Source organism: Macaca thibetana, chromosome 7, assembly GCF_024542745.1.
Source record: "Macaca thibetana thibetana isolate TM-01 chromosome 7, ASM2454274v1, whole genome shotgun sequence".
Lineage (NCBI taxonomy): Eukaryota > Metazoa > Chordata > Mammalia > Primates > Cercopithecidae > Macaca > Macaca thibetana.
Window position 1 is genome coordinate 96,224,862 of NC_065584.1, and position 24,063 is coordinate 96,248,924.

The 24,063-nt window shown below is 38.6% G+C and overlaps 1 protein-coding gene across 3 annotated transcripts in view; it reads right to left on the reverse strand.

Moving 5' to 3' along the window:
* Positions 1-24,063, reverse strand: part of MCTP2 (multiple C2 and transmembrane domain containing 2) — a 259,899-nt gene that overhangs the window by 95,187 nt on the left and 140,649 nt on the right. For all 3 annotated transcript variants that reach the window (XM_050799764.1, XM_050799767.1, XM_050799766.1), the window contains 2 exons: positions 12,709-12,811; positions 11,279-11,381 (listed from right to left, as the gene is read on the reverse strand). In XM_050799764.1, the coding sequence (XP_050655721.1) occupies positions 11,279-11,381; positions 12,709-12,811 (206 nt within the window). The remainder of the gene's footprint in view (positions 1-11,278; positions 11,382-12,708; positions 12,812-24,063) is intronic.

Consider the following 24,063-nt stretch of genomic DNA (forward strand, 5'->3'; position numbering starts at 1 on the left):
ACTATTTTTTGCGTCAAATAAATGGTACACTCAATATATTAGAAAACTAAACTATTTTATAATCAGCATATAACAGAGGTGAGCATGCGAGAACCGAGAAAAAAGTTTCTCATCCTGAACTCTTTTAAGAAAACAATAATTATTATGCTTTCCTACTATAAAGATCTTTGATGCAATGAGTTGCCAACTTATTCAATAGCAAGGTTAATCAGAATCAGTATGAAGGAATAAAACCATCAATGGCTTTATAGAGGAAAGATACACACTTAAGATCAAAATCCAAACTAAAGAGTCATATTGACTCCCCATTGTTTGACCTTCCAGTTAGAAACTGAGGTTGTTGCGTATAAATGGCATTGTTCTTTCAGCCATTATTCACTCTGCATAAAAGGGAAAATAACGTGACAACACCATGACATATTAGTTGGTACCAGCTGATGCACATGGAAAGTAGCTCTCCAATAAAATGTGACGAGGACAGACACGTGGCTGGGCAAGAGGAAAATCCATACACTTTACTTGGTATCCATTCACATTCTTGTCGCCACTTGGAATCAGGCCTTGTTCCCATGATGTGAGTTATACAAACAGTACGAGAAAGACCTACTAGGTCACGGTTTGCCTGCACAGAAGCTCAGCTACCAGCTAGTAGAGGCAACATGGAATTCATCACCCTAGACCTCCTCCATTTCTACTTCACTTCTTCCTTCTTGAGACAATCCATTCATCCACTGCCTGAAACTCAAACCAGCTATCCCTAAAATATGAGCTGCTCCTTCAAAATCAATACACATTAATTCCAAAAATCGTGTAAAATTTACAAGAAGTGTTGAATAGAAAAAACATAATGTTAGTATAACTTTTTTTGTTTTTGAGACAGAGTCTCGCTCTGTCACCCAGGCTGGAGTGCAGTGGCGCAATCTTGGTTTACTGCAACCTCTGCCTCCGGGGTTCAAGCGATTCCGCTGCCTCAGCCTCCCAAGTAGCTGGGACTACAGGCACATGCCATCACACCTGGCTAATGTTTTGTATTTTTAGTAGAAACAGGGTTTCACCATGTTAGCCAGGATGGTCTCGATCTCCCGACCTCATGATCCACCCGCCTCAGCCTCCAAAGTGCTGGGATTACAGGCATGAGCCACTGCACCCAGTCACAATGTCAATATTAACATTTTTAAACAAACACTCATATGAAGTTTTTAAGGCATATTCATATTTGATCATTTCAATTGCTAAAACAATGCAGATGAAGGCAATGCCAGCTTACACTATAAGTGCTCACTGCGTGCCAGGGAATGTTGTGCCCATCTCACACTTAACTCTGATCTTCACCATACACCTCCAATACAAGTAGAAGGATACATATCTTCACTCCAGCAACAAAGAAATGCAGACAGATAGGTTAAGTAACTTGTCAAAAATCACACAGCTAGTTTAAGGGAGGAGTCAGGATGTCAACCTAGGTAGTCTGGCTATAGCAGCATTTGCATTCTTGAACATCATGATCACAGTTGAATAAATCATGAGCCATTCATATGTGTTCAGCTATCATGTTTTTTTACTTTTTTTTTTTTTTTTGAGGTGGAGTTTTGCTCTATTGCCTAGGCTGGAATGCCATGGTGCAATCTTGGCTCACTGCAACCTCCGCCTTCCGAGTTCAAGTGATTCTCTTGCCTCAGCCTCCTGAGCAGCTGGGATTATAGCAGCACGCCACCACGCCCAGCTAATTTTTGTATTTTTAGTAGAGACGAGGTTTCACCATGTTGGCCAGGCGGGCCTCAAACTCCTGACCTCAGGTGATCCACCCACCTTAGCCTCCCAAAGTTCTAGGATTACAGGTGTGACCCACCGTGCCTGGCCAATTTCGACTTCTTTGAATGAAGTTTTCTGCTAGGTTGACTTGTATTTTCCTTATTTATTAAAGAAAATGTATATACTGTACTAGTGATATTATCCATTTGTTTAGATACTGCCAGTAACTTTTACCAGTCTATCCTTTGTCTTCAATTTCTGATGGTGATTTTTGTTTTGGCCATACTGACATCTTAAGATTTTTTCTCTCTTATTATTCCTGCTTCTCAGTTTACTTACATAGGATTTCCCCACTATTTTGACATTTTTAATGAAGTTTGTTTCAAGTGTTTGATCTTTAACTCATCTTGAAATTGTTGTGTTTGCTGTCATACACCGACACATTTTCCCCAATGAATAAGCAACCAAATTCCCAGAATTGCTTATTAAGTAGTTTATCATTTACCAGTGACTTCATCCTTCAAGTTTATTATAAATTAAATGATTTCCAATTAGTCTTCTCTCAAGCCCTTCAGTACAGTTCTAGAATTTCTTCACATAAATCTTAGACATTATAATTTTTTGTTTTGTTTTCTGTTACAGTCTTGGATTCTTTTTCACTTTTTAAAAATGTTTTCCCATTGTGTATAGTCATGAATCTCATTTTCATAATGCTGATCTTACTGACATTTTATTCATTCCAAATGTTTTCTATTTTCTTTATGTTCAAGATTAATACATGTTATTATCAGATAGACTATTTATAGATAATATGTTATCAGATAGATAGTATTTGCAAAATATTTCCTTTATTAAAATGTGCATAATTTCATATTTAATTTTGTATTGCTCAAAACTGACATAAAAGGCTTAATTTTTAATTGCTAATTCATAAACATATAAGCTCATTAGATTTTTCAAACAATCCTATGCAATAGGAACTATTATCAATTTAAAGATGAGATAATAGAGGGAACAGCTCTATTTTTTCTCCAAGTTTTTCATTTTCTCATGTTCCTAATAAACGTAATCTAAGAATGGCTTGTCCCTTTAAAGGTTGAAAAATACTTGTTCATAAAATAATTTGGATTTGTTATTTTCTTATTGGGGGGGCGGGGTGGATGCAGGGAGAAAAGGCTGAAATAATTTCATAAATTTTCCTAGTCTTTGGGTAATTATTTTCACTAAACTGTACATCCAAATTGCTACAGTTATACTTTTTGAAGACAATTTTCTTTACTTTTTTATAAACATTTTCCCAAACATGGAATTGTATTATGTTTATCGTTCATACGGAGAGATTTTATACCTTTACAGTACCCAAGTTCTCCCAGGACATGTCGCTATAACTATTCATGTTTTCTCTCAGACTCCTCAGGGAAGTTGAGTGTTCTTTACAGTTCTTTCCTCATCCTTAATCTATTTTTTTCTTTTTCTCCATGAACCCTTTAAATGGTTTGTCTCATTTGTTTTTTGGGGAATATTTGAGTTTATCATATCTGCTATTCACATATTTTCCAGATTATTGCTCTCTGCCTTTATCTCAATTCAAGTTTTCTTTCTTCTATTAACTTGAGTTTTTTGTTATTGTTGTTGTTCAGATGTTTAATTGATTTTCAACATTTCTTGTTTAATGCTAAAACCATTCAAGGTAAGAATTTCCTCTGAATAACACTTTTGGCCTTTATCCATAGTTTTTATGTATAATATTTAATTGTCCATTTCTAAGTAGTTTATAATTGCAGTTTTGGTATCTACCTTAGCTATTTGGGATTTTTTTTTTCTGCCAGCAAATAGCTTGATATGTCTATTACCAATTTCTATTTTTATAATACTGTAAACAAGTATAATTTCTGCTTTTTGTGAATTTACTGAAGTATTTTAGACCCAGAACATGATCAGTGTTTGAGTATGTTAAATGGGTACTGGAACAGAATATTTTCTATTTTTTATGTGTATGTACACATACACATCTATTAGATCAAGTTTATTGCTTATCTTCTCCAAAATTTGAGAACCACCACCTTAGTATGCTTAGAAATCATCTGCGAATTAGTTTTTTTAAAAAAGTGAGAGAGAGAGAGAGAGAGAGAGAGTCCAGAATCTCCTGCTGAGAAATGCAGTGTTTGCAGAGGAATGTGCAGGATCTTCACTGCTAACACTTCCTGGATCTTCCCAAATTAGGGCCTTCAAGAGGCATCCATTCTCAGCCTTTTTTGTTTCTAATTTTTGTTTTTGTTTTTTTTTTTTTTTTTTTGAGGTGAAGTCTCACTCTGTCACCCAGGCTGGAGTGCAGTGGCGTGATCTTGGCTCACTGCAACCTCTGTTTCCCAGGTTCAAGCGATACTCCTGCCCCAGCCTCCTGAGTAGCTGGGATTACAGGCGCATGCCACCATGCCCGGCTAATTTTTGTATTTTTAGTAGAAAACGGGGTTTCACCATGTTGGTCAGACTGGTCTCGAACTCCTGACCTTGTGATTCACCTGGCTCAGCCTCCCAAAATGCTGGGATTACAGGTGTGAGCCACTGTGCCCAGCCTGTTTCTGATTTTTTAAATGCTGAATACATAATATATATTGTTTGACAATTCTAGTTTTATTATTTTCCCTGTTTAATATGCATATCTATTTCTATGCAAAGTTATCCACTTAAAGGTTTATATTTATAATAACCTTTTATTTATTTATTTATTTTGAGATGGAGTCTCACTCTGTCACCCAGGCTGGAGTGCAGTGGCGCGATCTCTGCTCACTGCAACCTCCGCTGCCCGAGTTCACGCCATTCTCCTGCATCAGCCTCCCGAGTAGCTGGGACTACAGGTGCCCGTCCCCATGCCCAGCTAATTTTTTGTATTTTTTAGTGGAGATGGCGTTTCACCGTGTTAGCCAGGATGGTCTTGATCTCCTAACCTCGTGATCCACCCACCTTGGCCTCTCAAAGTGTTGGGATTACAGGTATGAGCCACTGCACCCAGTCTTATTGTTAATTCAATCTTTTTTTTTTTTTTTTTACCCCTAAAACCTGTATCAAGTTTTTGGCCTACCTTTTACTTACATTTGTGTAGGATACTTTCGTTCATCCATTTGTGTATTACTGTGTTTTAGGTGTCTCAAAGAAGCAGCAGTTAGATTTTACTCTTTGAATCCATGTAAGAGGTTTTTCCACTTAATAGAAAAGTTGAACTGATTTAACATCTACCACCATGTGTGATTCACCCAGCTTTCTACTTGCCATCAGGAGACTCCTACAGTCATTCTTTCTCTCTTAGCCTGTCTGTCCTAATCAAATACCTATAGTGTCTACTGCATGGGGCTCAGGATCTATCCAGCATGTTAAACGTATTCTTGCCTAGTTTCTAGGACCAATAGGAAATTTGCGTTATTTTGTCTTCATTTATTTATTTCAATGGACACATTGGACCAGGAGTAGACAATGAGAAGAGTTGAAAGTTTCCGTTCAACGTGACCATTTTCGCCCCGTATTGGGACTCAAGTTTTGTCTTTATCAAATTATTTCCCAGGTGATACATCCCTCTCTCCTTTTCACCCATGTACACTGCCCCTCTACCCTATGGCAGCAACTTGACTCACATGGAATTTCCCGACCAAATCTGTGCCCTGGAAAACCAAATCTTGGCAACAGATTACTTTTACTTTTTTTTAAAGTTTAATTATAAATCAATATTATTTATTTTAATGGCCAAAAATTTCTGTATTAACCTAAAATAACCTAGGATTGTTCAAGTCCATTTCAATGCACAAACCCATCACAGGTGAAACTTGGGCAATTGAGTTAATTGAAAATGCAAATGGAGATATACGTGGCATTTATTTGGTACAAGCCATTATAGAAAATTTGTCCCATAAAACTAATTAAGTGAAGCTGTTATTGGTGCAGCCAGCTATCAGGTGGGCATGGATTCACAGAGAACGCTGGGAATTTAGAAGGGCAGCATAAAGACCCATGCTTCTGATTATACAGTCATGTGTGACATTGGCCTGGCTCACACAAAAGGACTCACATTTGATTCAAATCAATCAGGTCTTCAGCCAGGCATGGTGGCTCACGCCTGTAATCTCAGCACTTTGGGAGGCTGAGGTGGGCAGAACACCTGAGGTCAGTAGTTTGAGACCAGCCGGGCCAACATGGTGAAACCCTGTCTCTACCAAAAATACAAAAATTAGCCGGGCGTGGTGGTGGGCACCTGTAATTCCCAGCTACTCAGGAGGCTGAGTCAGGAGAATTGCTTGAGCCTGGGAGGTGGAGGCTGCAGCGAGCCAAGATGGAGCCACTGTACTCCATCCTGGGTAACAGAGAAAGACTCCATCTCAAAACAACAACAACAAAATTGCAGGTATTCATCAAGCTGCAGACGACTTCTTATTTATTATTAGGAAATACCAATATATGCATGCTTTTCCCATTTTACAGATTGCCATGAAAGCTGATTTTCAGTCTCCTAAAATGGGTCCATTGGGTAATTTTGAGAGGGTAAATGTGTGATTCAATAAAAACGAATGGCCTAGAGGAGAAGAATTGAAGAATCCAGCCTGATTTTCAGGACAGAATTAAGATCACTTAATTGAGGATAAAAATATTAAATAAGTCTTTTGAATCAGTGAATTATCAGAAGATAGTGTCTACCGCCTGACATGTTTTTAGATTCTAAGGTGTGCTTAGTGTTCTCTAATGCACACTTACTATGTTACTGTTTAGAAGATTAGAGAAGCAATGTGAAAATGAGTAAATATTAGAAGTCTTCAGATTATAACACATTCCAATCTCAATTTTCTACTGTTTTGCCCATGAATATTTTATTAAAACATATTATATATCCATATAAATAACTATTTTTTCTGAAAAAGATTGAAGACAAATGAAATATATGGAAGGATAGCCCATTGGCCTGTATTCTTTCAATTATGATAAACATCTAAGCATATATCTATACATATATAAGCCTTGAACAATTCACCATCAATAATGAATATATTTATATGGATTTTAAATGAGCCAGTAGTCAGTTAGCACATTCACCCTGATTAAAAAGATATAATGAATTTAGAACAGGCTCTTTATTTACCAGGCTTAAATGCACTTAGCACATTACCATTTTGAGTGAGATTAAAAATTGAAGTATATTCTATACTTTATACTTAGACATTTAAAAATATAGTTTGTATTTTCTCTAAAAGTATAAATCACGTTATGGTTTATGACCTGATTAGAGATAATGAATTCTCAAAAAATTTATTCACATTCGTCTTCAAGAAACACAATTTCTGTTTTTAAACCTAAAATAAGGTATTATTGATTATGGCTCCATAGCCTATAAAGATCAGAGTGAAACACCAACAAATCAATTTTTATGATTCTCTCTCATGTTAAAAAACAAAACAAAACAGAGAAACAAGTCCTTGTCCTAAGAAGCACACAATATGAAATCTAAGGGTGTTCTTTGATGCTTAATTCTGAGAGTTTCAACCAAGTCTTCTGGGAAGAGTCTTCTGTCTCACTAATTTGCTTCATACTAGAGCCAAAACTTTCTTCCTAGTCAACTGCTCCAATATCTCTACCTCCAGGTCAAAACTCTTCAGTGACTCCCTGCTAAAATAGTAACTGAGACCTCCCTCAACCTTTCCTGGACTGCCCTCAGTGTGTCCCACTTCCCCTCCATGCCCACCCTGAGTTCCTGGAAGCTGGGTCCCTCCTCGTTCCCCGACATGGCCTTTCCCCTAAACCTCTGCTTCCCTCATTCTCTCCCTGGACCCTCTGTTTGGAATGACCTTTATTCTTCACCCACCATACACTATCAACATGCCACTCATCCCTGATCCAGCTCAAACTCCCTGCTTCCTAAGTCTTCCTGAACTTAAACCCATCCCTCCTACTTCCCACTGCCCTTTCTCATTCCCGTGGAACTTATATGTTTATTTGGGTCTTATGTGTTTATTGCACAGATGCCTTCCTGCAGCATATGCAACTCTTCAAGTCTGCGTCCCTCCTGCCACCCACCAACCCTGACCCTGACCGCACATAGCACAGTGGTTACACAAAATGGCCTCTTGATTCTTGCTTTGGGGATGATATATACTTAATAGTTACTCACTGTGGCAATATAACAAACTCTTAGGAGCTCAGGCTTTAGTATGATACCACCTAAATTCAAATCCTGTCTCCATTACTTACTAGCTACAGGATCCTTTCGGTGCTTCAGTATCCGTATTTGTAAATGGGCATAGTATAAAGCCTGCCTCATCCAGTCTTTAGAGAACTGATGATTCAGCACATGCTAAGTGCACGGCACAGAACTTGCTAGTTCACTATTCTATTGTAAGCATCACTCAAGAGAGATTAAAGAAAAAAAAAAACTAGATCTAAATAAGTAGGTTAAAACACATCCTCTAAATCACAAGTTAGAATTATTTGAAAATAGAATGATTCATGAAACAACTTACAGCTTATACTTTGCAAGTTAAATTGAGGGTTACGGCAATTTTAAGATCATATTTATAACTAATATTAGACAGAGAATCAATTCATTTGGAGAGGGAATGTAGCAGGTGGATCACTGAATTTCAGGAAGAGACCACATAGACGCACTAGAAGATGTGATCACTTCCCCAAATTATCAGTCAGGAATTGGAGATGAATCTGGATGGAAACAGAGTGAACAGCAGCAACCGAAGCACCTTATTGAGTGTACCATGCCAGGGACCCCCGAAGTCCTTGAGAGGAGTGGACCAGGCTGTGCTGCTTTACAAGGTGGAGACCTTGCAGATCAGGGGTTATTCCTGGAAGTACACAGCACTCTTATATTAGAAACCAACACATCATGTGGAACAAATCAAGCACTTCCTGGCCTGAAACGCTTTGTGGCTTTCCATTCCTCACTATGAAAAAGTCAAAGTACTTCAATCTTTTTCACTTTCACATCCGCCAGGGTCCTCTCCAGCTCCACCCTACCCCTGTGTCCTTTCCTGTTCGCCACCAGGCACACTTGATCAATCTATACTGGCTGCCCGGCCATCGCTGGAATTTGACAGTCAAGGTCCTGCCTCACAGCCCTTGAACTTGAGAATTTCCTGCCTGGGAGGGATTTCTCAGATATCCACAAGGCTCTCTCCCTTACCTCCTTAAGTTCTCACTCAAATGCCCCCTTTTTCATGAGGCCCTCCCTGGCTAGCAGCTGGAAAAAAGTGCTCTTCCCCACACATATTCCCGGCAATCCTCTCCCTCTTTAGTTTTCACCATCTAACATTCTGTACATTGCTTTTGTTTTGTTTATGCATTGTTTCCTGCTATTTTAATAAAAGCTCCAAGTGAGAAGGGAGCCTCCCTCTGGTCATTATTAGAGCTCTATCACCTAAAGCACTGCCTGGCACAAAGTGGACACTTGATGAACATCTGTGGAACAAATGAATGAACAACAGATCATAAGGCAGCTTATGACCAATCTGAAAAAAGTCCCAATGGAGGACTCCTTGCATTTAAGCCAGGTCGTTCATGAGACATTCTACCTTGTATTTTGAAAGATATGTTTTGAAAAATGCATTAGTTTAGGTCAGCGGTTCTTGACTGGAAGTGATCTCTACACCCTCAGAATATCTGGCAACATCTACATACATATTTGGCTGTTACAGCAGGAATGTGGGCAGGCATTACTGTTATCTAGTGTGTGGGGGTCAGGGAGACAGCTGGACACACTACAATGCACAGGGCAGCTCCATATAACAAAGACTGTCCTGGCTCAAAGTATCAATAGTGCCAAGATTGAGAAACTCTGATTAAGCTGGAGGTAATTTCTTAGATCTTCTGGGGAAGGAAGGAGAGACGGAAGGAGAGAGAAGGAGGAAGGGAAGGAGGACAGGGGAAGGAGGAAGGAGGAAGGGAGGAGAGGAAGGAGAGAAAAAGGAAGAACCACTAACCTAAGCTAATGCTTTTTACAAACCAGATCCTTCAAAATACAAGGTAGAATGTTTTGTGAAAGCCTACTTTAAATGCAAGCCACCACACACCTTGACTTTCTTTAGGTTGGCTACAAGGGGGGAAGAGGAGAAAGACAAAAGCAGGGAAGGGTTTGGGGAAAGGCAGGCAGGCAGGCAAGCTAAGTCAATTGTTGGTACTATAGAAAGACCAAACACACAAAACTTTTGTGTACAAAACAGAGGGCAGTTTAAAAAAAAAAAAAAAGAAAAAGAAAAAAAAAAAGGTCATGTTCACCAAGCAAGGAATAAAAAAAGTGAGATGAGAAAACTGTCAAGGAGAGCCTTTGCTTCTAGTCCCCCAGACCTCTCTAAAGTGTCCCCCACATTCTGGTTACATGTATTCTCACGGGAATAACTGACAAAGTTGTAATAAAAAAGCAGGGGAAATCCCAAATTGCCATCTCCTCTCTGAGAGCTGCTCGACTGGTGCCGATGGCTCAGAGCATGTGGCAGGAGCCAGCCGTACCAGGGAGCAGATGCTCCAGACAGGCTCTCTGAGTAACATCAGGGATATGAAAACTCGGGGAGAAATTAACCAAGCCCGCAAACACAAAAGAAAAGATATTAAGAAGTACAGCATTCCTCCCTCTGCAAACATCATGCAAGTTAGGCTAATCTCATGGTTAAATTACAGAGTGCTCCATCCACAAAAATCCACAGAGAGCTTGGGAAAAATAAGTCTTTGGGAAGAATAGAGTCTCATTGGCTGATAAAGTCATAATAAGCCTAAAACAAATTGTGTTAATGGTTGGATGAAAAACTGGAATTCTTGCTTCTCAAAGAGTACATTTGGTACACATGTTGCTGTCTAATTAAGAGATGAATTCACTCTCCCGTTCCCCACCGCACCCCCCCACCCCATGTAAAGGCATTCTTTGGTGCTTTCTCTTCTGAATTTTGTATTTTTTCCTTCACTGACCCTGGTGCATTATCTTTTAGTTGGACTGCCAAAACACTTTTCCTTCTCCAAGAAAGGCTCTCTGCTTTCTTCCACAGAGCTTTTTTTAATTTTGAAACCGAAAGCAAACATGACTACTAAAAAGACAAATAGAACTTTGGGGAAAATGGTCTTTAGAAGAACTGAGAACAAATGTGCAGTTACCAACAATTAATCTTTGAAGAAATGTACAGTCAGAAGGTATAAAGAAATACATGTGTGTTTTTCATTAATAAATAGAAATTCAGTCATTGATCTATATTTCTTATAACCAAAGACAAATTCCTACCTTAAGATGGAAAGAATGAAAATGAATTGAAAAACTAGTCAAAATGTTTTGGTTGGTTAAATCAATATTGGACTGAAACAGAAAAAAATCATATCCCTGTATATCTGAAACTACTGAAAATATCAGATAAGAATGAGGAATAAAACAGTCGTTTCCTGCTATAGTTAGGAGGATTTTTTCCCCCAGGTTGACAAAGATAAAGCAACTCTAGACCATAGAAATTCATCAACTATAAAATGACTCACAAATTGTTTATTAATAAAGGAAACTTACGGACAGCAAGGGAATGGCAACTTTTCCAAGAAAATCTGGGGGTTTATCTCCATCTTCATCAAACACTGTCACTTCCAAAACATCATGGATATCTTTAATGGGACTGTAACAAAAATACCATGTATTATACACAAAAACACACAAGTGAAGTCTGTTCCATGAAGATCTGGAAACACTGTTTCACTAATTAAGTCTGTATGTCCTTAGAGTATAAAACTACCATTTAATTAAATTCCAAAAATTAAATCAAACTGACTGTATTCCCAAACCTTCCATCATAGAAGATTCAGACATCCATATGAAAAAAAGAAGTCAACTTTTTTACTATGACATTTTTTCAAACAGTATACCTGTACTCAAGGGTAGGACTTTCAAAGAAACTAAAGAAAGGATAGGGAGAAAGCATTAGCAGTGTCCAACCAAAGTGATTTTTAAAAAGCTTCCAAATGAAAGTAGTTAACATTTTTTAAAATTAAGAATTACCTTTAAAATAAAACGGTGATAAAAAATCACTATTTGCTGAAATGCATAGAAAGCCTCTGTTGTTGAAACACAAAATACTACAAATATTTTTAAACTTTTTTTTTTTAAATATTTACCAGAAGCCAGATACCAGGGATAATGAAAAATGGAGCCATGGTGATTGGCAATGAGTTAGGGAAATGAGAGACTCTTACACCGGGCCATTGGCAAAGGTGTAGCAGAGTTAATCCACTTTTCATAGAGCCTTGGGAACTTTCTACTAATAGCATTAATTCCACTCAAAATGAACTTTATTTTTTCACTTATAAGCACAGGACAGAGCACTGATTTAGCTTCGTGGGGGCAGTATATCACCATTTCACCCAAATTCAACAGGGGCCTCCCCTCAATGTTCAGGTGCCTTGAAATCTAAAGCAAACTAAGATCTTAAATATATCCAGCCTCCTAAATGCCTGGGTTTGATAGTGCGGGCAGAGAATCACTGTGGGATGGGTCACTCATATAAACTGGAATATAAGGAACCTTTGGGAGTCTCTAAGGAGTCACCAGAAAATCTGCATTTTCCTAAAGATTTTGGCAGAATACAAGGCTCTGGCATTAACATGATTTTAGAACACATAAGATCCTTGAATTTAAGGCAGGTCTCCATTTCCTTAACCCAAGAATGAATTAATCTAGAAATATGGAAGCTTCCATTTACTCATAGATTAATTTAGTCACTAAAAGATCTACTTTAGAAATGCCTCCTATAACAGTCCCTTGCAGTTCCAAACGGTCTCTTCTATTATTAACACCACACACTATAAAATGAAAGGATAAAATGTTTTCAAAAGAAAAAACAATAAAATTTACTCTTTGCCCATAAAAGTGGACAGAAAATTCCACTCAAGAGCCCCAGACTACCTTCCAAGCATAGCAGAAATAATTTCAGAGGTTAAAGCACTTACAATGTAAAAACTTTGTTCCATTCAGGGTTGAGGTTTTTGTAGACGGTATGCGTCTGAAGTCGGTCATTGCCTAACTCCAGCAAGCAAAATGGGTCACTCTTCCCTGGAAAGGTAACATACACATTGGTCAAAGACAACTGAATCTCAGAAGGGACCAGGGCAAGGTGAACAAGAGTCAGATAAAGTTGTGCTTGCTGCAAGAAGGAACAAAAGACTCCTTTTCCAACGAGTCATGGAGGCCCCGTGTGGGAATCCAGGAGACAGGCAGAGGCTACAAGTGTTGTACCTTTAGCATACTTAACGGGTTAGAACACACCACCTGATATGGTCTGGTTGTGTCCCCACCCGAATCTCATCTTGAATTGTAGCTCCCATAATTCCCATGTGCTGTGGGAGGGACCTGGTGGGAGGTAATTGAATTATGGGGGCGGTTCCCCCATACTGTTCTCGTGGTAGTAAGTAAGTCTCACGAGATCTGATGGTTTTAGAAGTGGTTCTTCTTTCACTTGGTTCTCATTCCCTTTCGCCCGCTGCCATGTAAGACATGATTTCGCTTTCTGCCATGATTGTGAGGCCTCCCCAGCCGTGTGGAACTGTTTTATAACTTACCCAGCCTCAGGTATACCTTTATCGGCAACGTGAAAACAGACAAAGATCAGGCCTTGAAAGCCAGTGGCCACACACATTTCACAGGAGTGGGAATCCGTTTGGCATGAGAGCCCATTTCTTTGTTGTTAAAATGAAGTTCATCTCTGTTTCCTTCCGAAATTCTAAGTCAATCTGTATAATTACAATTCTATAACTGGAAACCTATAACTTACAGGCTTCTACATGGCTATAAGAGGAAGTGAGAAAAAGTGTAAAACTGGTTCTTCAGGAGTTAAGCTCTGCTCCTAAGCAAATGGCCACAAACACTCATGATCCTGTATACTCAGTACATTATGAGAAGACATGAGTTACATTTTTGGTGTCATAAAACAAACAAACAAAAAAGTATAACTCAATAAAGGTCAGAGTTTTTAACTTAACAAAAAAACTAAGCTCATCTTTCACTTCTCACCTCTTCTCTTTCCACTCTATCTCCCATATTTGCACACCAAAAAAGGTAAGAAATTTCCAAATCCAAAGTTAGACCTACAGTGTTACGAAGCAAAAAACTCACTTCCCTTTTGTTGTGTTTGGCGGAAGGATGTGGAATTGGAACTGTCAGAGAAAGAATGAATGGCTCCATAATGTTCATAGGACATTAATGCATTGCCGGCCTCTGCAGCACACTGGCACTTTACAAAGCAGCGCTTGCTAAATTAATTGGGGGCACAAGGACAGATGCTGTTCCAACAAATGGCCAAGGAGTCCCAGACCAGGGCCTAAGCCAGAGAGTGCTCAGGCCTCTTGACCTGCTGGCCTACCATTCAGGTCACTGAACCTCCATCTAATTCGCTTAATAACCAGGCGCTCTGAGGTACAGCACATCAATAGAGAAACTGATACGTGCAGGAGCCTGCATGAAGATTATTGCTTAAAAAGGGAGGAGGAGAAGAGCAGACACATGGGTGATGATTTGTATTAAACAGGAGATTCCGCTCAACTGACTAGTGGCCTGGACACTTAGATCCCTGGCCAAAGCTTTTAAGTCAATGCTACTATTTCAGTTACTAGCAGACAATGATCAAGCCAGACATAAAGGAATGAGTGTGGGTTTTCGACTGTAAACAATGGAAATGGTCCCTGTCTACATGTAGCAGAAAAGAAATTTATAAAATAATATCAAAAAGCATTCAGAATTCCTACAAAGTTTGGAGAATCAGGCTAAAAAATATCACTATAAACCAAAGAATACTTCAGCACAAGAAACTCAGCCCATATCTCACACCCAGGAAAAGTCTGTTGTGGCCTCTGCTTCCCCAGAATACTGCCGCCACAATTCACTTCCAATATGAATTCTCTACTCCTGCTTCTTTGCCTCACTTAAGGCCAATGCAAGGGCCTCCGGAGCCTGTCTTTCATAGCCAAGTACCCAGACCTGAAAGGCCAGAATCACAAAGGGAATACTGCATTTGTAGCCTCTGTGAATGAAAGTGGGCTTTGACCTCTTCTTCAACATAGACAATGGGAAATGATTCAAACACGGAAGGGGTTTCAGATGCTGGGGAGTTAAAATCAAACTAACATAAAAATTCATCTGCACCCACAAAAAGTCTTGTTTATTGAAAGACAGTTTACTCTGGCCATGTGGTTTGCAGGGGAAGAGGCTGGAGTTAGCAGGGAAAAAGCCTACCAATATAGAACAACACCATTTCCCCTTCAGCAATTGTGAACAAGAAGATACCACGTACTTTTGGCTTAATGCTCAGGTATACCATGCTTGATTTCTCAACCCAGGCTGAAACAGCTACTTAACCGTTTGTCAGACTATTAGTAGGTGTCAGCGCTGCTCCTCTGGAGACACCAGCATGACACGCCATCAGCAGTTGCTCCAGGGAAACCGTCTGACACTTTTAATGAAAACCCTGGGGTTACTCCACAGCAGGGCAGAGATGCTGCCTGGTCCTGTTGAGGCACAGGTGGGCTCGTTCTGTGGCTCCCGCTCTCTCAAGCAAGCACGCTCTTAGCTGTCCCAGCTAATGAGGAACAGACTTTCCTTCAGAAACCAGGAACTTCAGTTATGTGTCTCCAAGGGACACATTGTACCAACTCTCTCAAGATAATTCAGTCAAAGCTCATTAAAATGCTGCATTTATTAATATTACAGAATAAACAGAGAGAAGCAAGAAGAAACAAAGACATTAAAATGTTTACAGAGTAATTTACGCACACTTTAAGGATTTCTCTTAAAAAGTTTCAGATGCATGGGGACTTTGAGTAAAATTTAAATAACAAATACTCTTATTTGAGATAACAAGTATCTTTCATGATAAAGGAAATGTCCAAATGCTCACCAATGGTACTGAGAGAAAAGGACAAGGCAGAGTGACATACATGCATTTGAGGCTGTACTTTTCCTCTTTGTATCACGCATTTCACAGGAAAAACATCTAGAAGACCTCCTCTGTGTCCAGATGCCACATCACCTTGACACATTTATGCCACCGACAATTCAGTTTCAAATTGAGGTTTAGCACTTTGCACTCAATAGCCTTTGCTATTTTCCAACATTGCTTTAAAATTTATTTGTATTTCTTGAATGGCAAGTAAGGAAGGTTCACTTAAACAGCTTTACCTTTGTATCAATTACAGAAGTTGAATGACAAATAATAAATGTGTTGCAATAGTCATATCATTCATTTGATAACTTTTTTTTTTTTTTTTTTTTTTTTTTTTTTTTTTAATGGAGTCTCTCTCTGTTGCCTAGGCTAGAGTGAAGTGGTGTGATTTGGTTCACTGCAGTCTCTGCTTCCTAGGTTCCAGCAGTTCTCCCTCCTCAGCCTCCTGGGTAGCTGGGATTATAGGCATGCGCCACCACGCCCAGCTAATTTTTGTCTTTTTAGTGGAGACAGGGTTTCACCATGTTGGCCAGGCTGGTCTCAAACTCCTGACCTCAGGTGATCCACCCGCCTCAGCCTCCCAAAGTGCTAGAATTACAGGCATTAGCCACCATGCCCAGCCCATTTGATAACTATTTATTAAGCATATAGCTTAATAAATGTTCCTAGCACTAAACTGACCCTGACATACAATGATCACCTAAGCTATTACCTGCAAGGGACTCTCATAACGGTCTCTGCTATTCTGAAAATGCTGCCTTTTCCAAGAAAACTTTCCTCACTCTCATCCCACAGCAGACTGAGTTGTTTCCATTTCAGATCTCCAATTGTGTATTGCCCTTACTTCTCTTATATCCCACATTTGTAAATTTCCACTCCACAGTCAAGATGTGTATTCACTTAAGGGTCCTGATGCAGGCACACCCAATATATGAATGCTCTTACCATCCCCCAAGAAGAGTGCCATGGCCTAGTGACAGAGGGCAGCGGTGAAATGCAGATGAGAATATGAAAGTTCAGAGAAATGTAATTCGGTTCAGAAAAGTTCAGAAAGATTTCTTAGTGGGGGTGATTCTTAATCGAGGTTTACAAGGGGAGTGTTTGATAAGCAGAAATGGATAAGTCCTTCTTGTGGAGATGGGACAGGTCAAAGCATTAAATTTATTAGGAAGATATATATCTCATATATATATATATATCTTCCTAATAAAAAATGAGATACATATGTATCTCATATATATGATATATATGTAAGTCTCATATGTCTCATATATATGAGATATATATGTATCTCATATATATGAGATATATATGTATCAATCATAGCTCATGGTACTGTAACTTCGAATTCCTGGGATCAAGCAATCCTCCTACCTCAGCTTCTACGACTAGCTAGGACTACAAGGACATGCCACCACTGTTGGTTAATTTAATTTTTTTTTTTTTTTTGGTAGATACCAGGTTTCATCATGTTGACCAGTCTGGTCTGGAACCCCTGGGCTCAAGCAATCCTCCCTCCTTGTCCTCTTAAAGTGTTGAAATTACGGGTGCGAGTCACTGTGCTTGGCCCTAAATGTTTTCTTCTTCTAACTCCACTTCCCCGCCACTTCTCAAGCCCCCCAACAATATCATCATTCACTGATCTTGTCTAACATCTTCCCATTTTCACTCTCCCCTCAAAACCTTTGCTCCTCACAGCTGCCAGAATAAACCTTTGTAAGTTTATATCAGATCATATCATTCCCTTAATAGTTTTCCAAATTTGTTCACCTGGCCCCAAAGTTCCTAGGTTACCCAGTCCCGCCTAAGACATGAACATCCTCTCCCCTGAGAGGTCCCTTTTGCTTTCTGTCTTCTAGTCCTGCTTGCTTTCTTCCAGACCTCTGAAAAAGCTGGGCAGGCCCTGGAACATTGCTGTTTTCTCATTTTCAAGTGCCTTTCCTTCATCTCTGCAGTGCCACCTGTTTCTCATGTCTCTATTTGACATCTCTGCTAGAACATCACTTCCTGCAGAATCTCCAGTCAGGCATCCCTTCCACAAGAATTAACACCATGTTCTTGACCTTAGCAGTATAATTGAAATTAGACAGCCACTGGTTAAATCAGTCACTTCATATGAGGTCAGGGACCAATTCCTCTTTTCTACCATGTCACCAGGAAAAATCATAAGGTATCACACAGAATAGAAAAGGCATATTTGCTAAATAAATGTGAATGTTACTAAGAACCCACCCATTACTATAGAAGCAATTCCTGTTAATTCATGGAATGTCACAAATGAGCTGAATTCGTTCACCCTCATGGTGCCATTAAGTTATAAACCACTAAGTCATCCATATATTCCCGAACTTTGCATTGACTACAGTCCATTTCTTTGGCAGGTCGTTGAAGCAGACGGCCTGCCAGAGACAGATTTATGTAGTTTTTAATGTGTTTTTCAAAAGTTGGTCTTGATTTGGGCTTAGCTATCCATGAGGATCTCACGAAAATTAAAAACATTCAATCACGACTACTGAGCTTTCTAGAAATTGCAATTATAGTTATCGCTTTGAAAACAGGGCATCTTTAAGAGATGAGGTATTGCTATGGATACAGCTTCAAGAGACAGACAATTAAATGAAAGCATAATATGGGCATGTGGTTTAAAACTCAGTGAACAATAACTGTGAGACTATTCCTTTTCTGACACAAGCAGTCTTATGTTTCAAAACAAAAACAGCAATATAAAAAATCTTGTAGTCACTATTATAGTTTACAGAAACAACTCAAAAGACAGTATTATAGTACACAACAGAAGTATTTTTACTCTATAATGTGGGGTCTAAGTGCCCTATTTTGGTCAACAGTTTAACAACAACAACACAAAGATGAACACACCAAGCTATTTTATATTAATAAAACTATCATCCAGATTATCAAAATGTAAAATTCAAGCACTAAAGTAGTTCAGTATGAGAATTCCTCTACCATGAAGCATATTTTTGTCTTCTTTTTAAGCACTCAATAGAAATAGAAACAAAAAGAAACATCTTAGAGTAGTAACTAGATTTCTAAAAGTGGCTGAAGAGATAAAAGTAGTTATCAGCTTATACGTCTAACATGATCAAAAATTAGGGAAATTATAAACAATAAGTGAACAAAACAACCTATACAATTCTTCATGTATCAAATATACTCTAATAAAATCATTTAATAAAGAATGGGAAAAACAATTACTAAGCACAAAATATGTATCAGGCATGTTCATTTAGGATTTGATTTAACCCTTAAAATACCCACGAGGACATAGAGGCTTAGGGGGAGCCTAAGGCCAGTATGTGGGAGAACTGAGATTAACACATGGGTCTCTGCTTCTGTATGGCTTCTATGTCATTATACATAGGGATTAAAATGAGAGGCAGCTACCACACAAACAAAAGGCAAAAACATAGGCACTAATTTTTATCTTCAATGAATACATCATTGAACTGGACGCTGATTTAGTTAAGGCTGAATCCAGGGCCCACGGAAAAGGCTCATGCACTTACCCAAGGAATGGAATATTTCACCACAGTTACAGCTCAGATCTGTGTGGGGGACAGACCAAGAGCTCCTCCTAATGGCATAGCCAAGGAACCAGTGAACTGGAAATGCAACCCCCGATTTTGAAGAAGGTCTCCATCTATTTCAAAGGTACACACGACCTTCTACACCTGATGTCCTGCAGTACAGGAGCGAAGGCACGGTGAAGACTGAGTCTTCTCTTAGGGATCACAAGCTCTCTAAGGGTGTGTCTGTTAACCAAGTGTGGTGCTCGATGAATATCCGTTGTCAGTTACCAGAACTGCCCCCAAGCTGACTTTCCTGAAGTTGAGAAATATTTAAAAAGTGCTAGAGGAAGCTATATTGGGTTCCCTGGAAAGAAACAGGGGTTCTGGAATTAAATGTATCTTTATTCTCCTGTATCAGGCAATTGTTATGGTCCCTAACATTCCTATTTATCAAATAAGGATACTTTATAATAACCTGGATTTCTTGTCTGGAAACATATGTTTATTTCTCCTCTGATAGATATTTTGAGATCATGCTAATTTGGGAGTTATTTCATTTATTAACAGTGGAAAGAGAAAAGGGTCCGACTGACACCTTTATTACCAAGATACCAAGAGGATCCAGATATATTTGGAAACTTTTCATGATTGATGGCTGGTTTTGTGTTTTTGTTTTAATGGCAAAGAGTGCCAAAAAGTCTCAAGGGTGAAATAAAAATCCCCAGGAGAATTCTGGAAGGCAAGCAACTCCAAATTGTGAGTCAAGATGATATTTCCAGTTTTGTCCCTCCATTGTCTCCTGATAATTCCCTAGCTTCTCATCATAATATATAGATTATTAGAATAATGGAAACATGAAAAATGAAGATGAGTGATATGGTTTGGATCTATGTCCCTACCCAAATCTCAGATCCAGGTGTTATCCCCCAGTGGTGGAGGTGGGGCCCAGCAGGAAGTGATTAGATTATGGGGGTGAATCCTGCATGAATGGTGTAGCACTATTCTCTTGGTGCTGTCTCCCGATAGAGTTCTCATGAGATCTGGTTATTGAAAAGTGTGTAGCATCCCCTACCCCACTGGTCCTGCCCCTGCCATGTAAGACTCCTGCTTCACTGCTCCTGCTTTGCCTTCCGTCAAGAGTAAAAGCTCCCTGAGGACTCCCAAGAAGCAGAAGTCGTCATGCTTCTTGTACGGCCTGCAGAACTGTGAGCCAATTAAACCTCTTGTTTTATAAATAATCCAGTCACAGGAATTTCTTTATAGCCACATGCGAACAGATTAAACAATGGGATTGTGCCATAAAAAGAGAGGATATTGAAGCCTATACTGCATTTTCTGTTGTGCTGTTATGTCACTTCATATCCTCCCACACTGAGCTATGCGTGGAGGGCTGCTCTGATTGCTTTGTTGCTACTCTTGGCATGGTGAGTTAAAGAAAACTCCCTGAAGTTTCTAGTTCCCCTATTATGCCAGGATTCTGAGTGGGTAGGGGGCATACTAGGAGGAACAGGGTAAGGGCCATGAGTATGAAGCAGAGGGAGACTGAAGAATGGCCTCTTGCCTTTGGAACATCCTTTATGGGGAAGGAGGTCTCTTACAAGAATTATTTTAGAGAATAAAACTAATAAAGAGAAAGCTTAAGTAACAGGAAGGTACCTGTATGAACTACATTTTGATTTTAAGAATGTTACGGAAGAATCATTGATTTGGTGTGGAATACTTGACATACGCATCATGCCAATGGTGGCCATGATGTTTCAATTCCTAGTGCTGAATTAACCCTAACACATTATAATCCTGGCAGCTTCTCAGCAGCATCCTATCAATTATAATAAGGCTATCCTGAATAATCTGCACACATGTGCTGAGCATACCAAGACAGTTTCCTACTCTTCATTGGCTGATCTCTCTCAATGGGTAAGATTGCTGTTGTCATGTATACTGAAAGGTGATACAGTCTGGACTGAAAAACATTTCAGTTCTCTAACAATTTTCCCATTAGCCCATTGTTTACTATATTACCTTTTTACAGTTTATGAGATTAAGTTTGTATTTTCTTACAACAGTATTAATTTATGATCAGATGTGCCCCTGGGCAGCATATACCATGACTTTCTGTCTGGGCCTCTACTGTAGATATGAAACCTGTTATACTGTCCATTTCTCAGCATTGTCCAGAATAAAATGTTTCTCTTTCTCAGTTAATCATTCGAATGTGAGTTATTTTCTTCTTAAAATACCTGCATTTTAAGACTAGCAGTAGCTTCGTGAAGTATGTTGGTCTCGTCAAACATTACACACAGCTATTCACCTTGAGCCTCCAAGTACAATTTATCATTTGTTTCATGAATCAAGGCTGTGGCCTAGTTTACCACAAAAGTAATGACATCAGGCTGCATCACCTATCACTTAAAAATGTTAGGTTATGCTGGGCACAAGGAATTTGTGAAGCAAATTCTTTAAAAAATATTTGACAGGCTTTTCTACTAGAATAACTGCTTATGGCTATCCATGTCTAACATTGGCATAGACCTGAGAAAAAACAGCTTTTACCAATTTTAGAGATAGGCTCCAAAGAAGATAGATTACTTAAGATTCTTTGAATAAAGTCTTCCCTCATACACAAATGTCAGAAACGCTAAAAAATGCCAAGATAAATATATATTTAAATTTATTAACAGATAGCTTCAATCACAACAAAATAGCATATTTATTAAAAAGGCACAATTTAAAAACAATAAATATATCTTTTTATACATTAGAGAATTAAAGCCTTTGCCAACTGTAAATATCATAATACTGCTAATATACACAGATTTAGGCTTATTCATATATTTTAACACATTTGAAAATGTATACACTATTTTCCTTTACAGATAAAACAACTTTATGAGAAATAAATTCACCTTAGTATATATATTTTATTCTAATGTTCTAAAATACTAACATAGTAATGAGTATTCAATTTTTCCAAAGTTGAATTTCTTGTTATGCCTATATAATCATAACATCAATAGAAATATCCTTCTAATTTGATCCCAGTGGCTTGAATGACCTATATTTTCTTTTTCTAATGGTTATTCGAAAAGAGGTGGATGGCTTTAAAATTAGGAAACTACTGAGCATAGAGTTTACCGTATGCATTCATTCACTCCTCCAGGACATGCAATCCCTTTGCTCCCAGAACGGTAACTATAACCTCTGCATGGACTACTGCCAAGACTAATCCCTATAGACTTTTGCTTTATCAGGATTCCTGAACTTTAGGTGAAACTAAACTGAAGCATCAATTATTGTGGTTACTTCATGTTGTTTTTAGAAACATGCAATTACCACAAAATAAAAACATATGATAAAAGAAAAGCTGAAAGAACGAAAGGTTCCCTTTTGCACCGTGTCTAAAATGACCATCATTCTTTAGAGAATGTCCCCGGTTATCTGGAGTAAATGCATTTTTTTCAATTTGTGGGTGAATGCTTTACTCCCCTAGCAACTGCAATAAATGAACGCTGATTTATAAAGTAAGGTGACTGGAAAATGAAGGGTATAGAGTAGGAATGGTTACGAATAGTTACTTAATTTCTTAAATGTTCCTGGCACTGACAAAAATGGGTGGTTTCTCTGATCCTGATCCAATGACACTGCTGAGGTCTGTTTTATTTTTTATGTACTATTCAAAGTAACAATAACAATAACAGCAATAACTCCTGATCCCCACTATAGGCCACGATCGCTAACCTCTTAGAGGTATTCATTGCTACCTCACTGTAATCTGAATCCACTTATTTTTTCACACAGAAAAGTTAAATTACAACTATCTGGAATAAGTCCACTTTGTAGCCCTAAAGCAGTGCCTTGGTTGGAACACTCTGGGGGATTCACACAGGAGCCTGACAATGTATAAACATAGACTGTGAAATTCAGTTCTAAAACAAAAACCATTACGGTCTAAACACATGTTTAGCCAATGACAAATCACTTTTCCTCAATTCACAATAGCAATAATTTTCTCATAAATACAGAAATAGTAAAACACCAGGGCATTTAGTCAAACCACACAGCATTATTTCATTTCTAACTACAGTTATTGTTATTGGAATTTGTTGGTACTTACCTTCATCTAGCCCAAAACTATCTACTGAATACCTTGAATGTAAAACAACAAAATGAAAACATTTCTCCCAAAATTATTCTTCCATAGAAAGGGTCTTTACAAAGACTCTTTCTTCAGGTATCCTCTCCTATTCACTTCATTTTAATAGTTAAAATACTCTTTGGAGATGATACACTGGCCTGAAACAATCTTTATATAAACTAGTTTTGGGGGTTTTATATGGAGGTTACTTGATAAGACAGGTTAAATAAATTAAGTTTTTCAAAAGTGTTTCCATTAGCCAGGTGTGGTGGCAGGTATCTGTTACAAACTCAGCTACTGGGATAAGAAGCTACTGAGGCAGAAGAATTGCTTGAAACCAGTAGGCGGAGGTTACAGTGAGCCAAGATGGCGCCATTGCACTCCAGCCTGGGCCACAGAGCAGGACTCCATCTCAAGGAAAAAAAAAAGAAACAAAGGGTTTCCACATAGGGATGTTGTTGTACACAAGCCTTCAAAAAATACTCTTCATGCATTACAATTAGTCACTGGAGATTCAAAAATATATATATGCAAGTTACAGGAAGAATTTTTTTAAATGCTAGAGGCATAAATGAGTTCTTGGGGCTGGAGACATTTCCTGAGAGAACAACAATTGTGCATTCAAAAAGTGCTGTATGTAAACAATTAGACAGAAGTAAAAATAATTTTCTCTGGGAAACTCATAGGCAATTCTAAATGTGCTTTA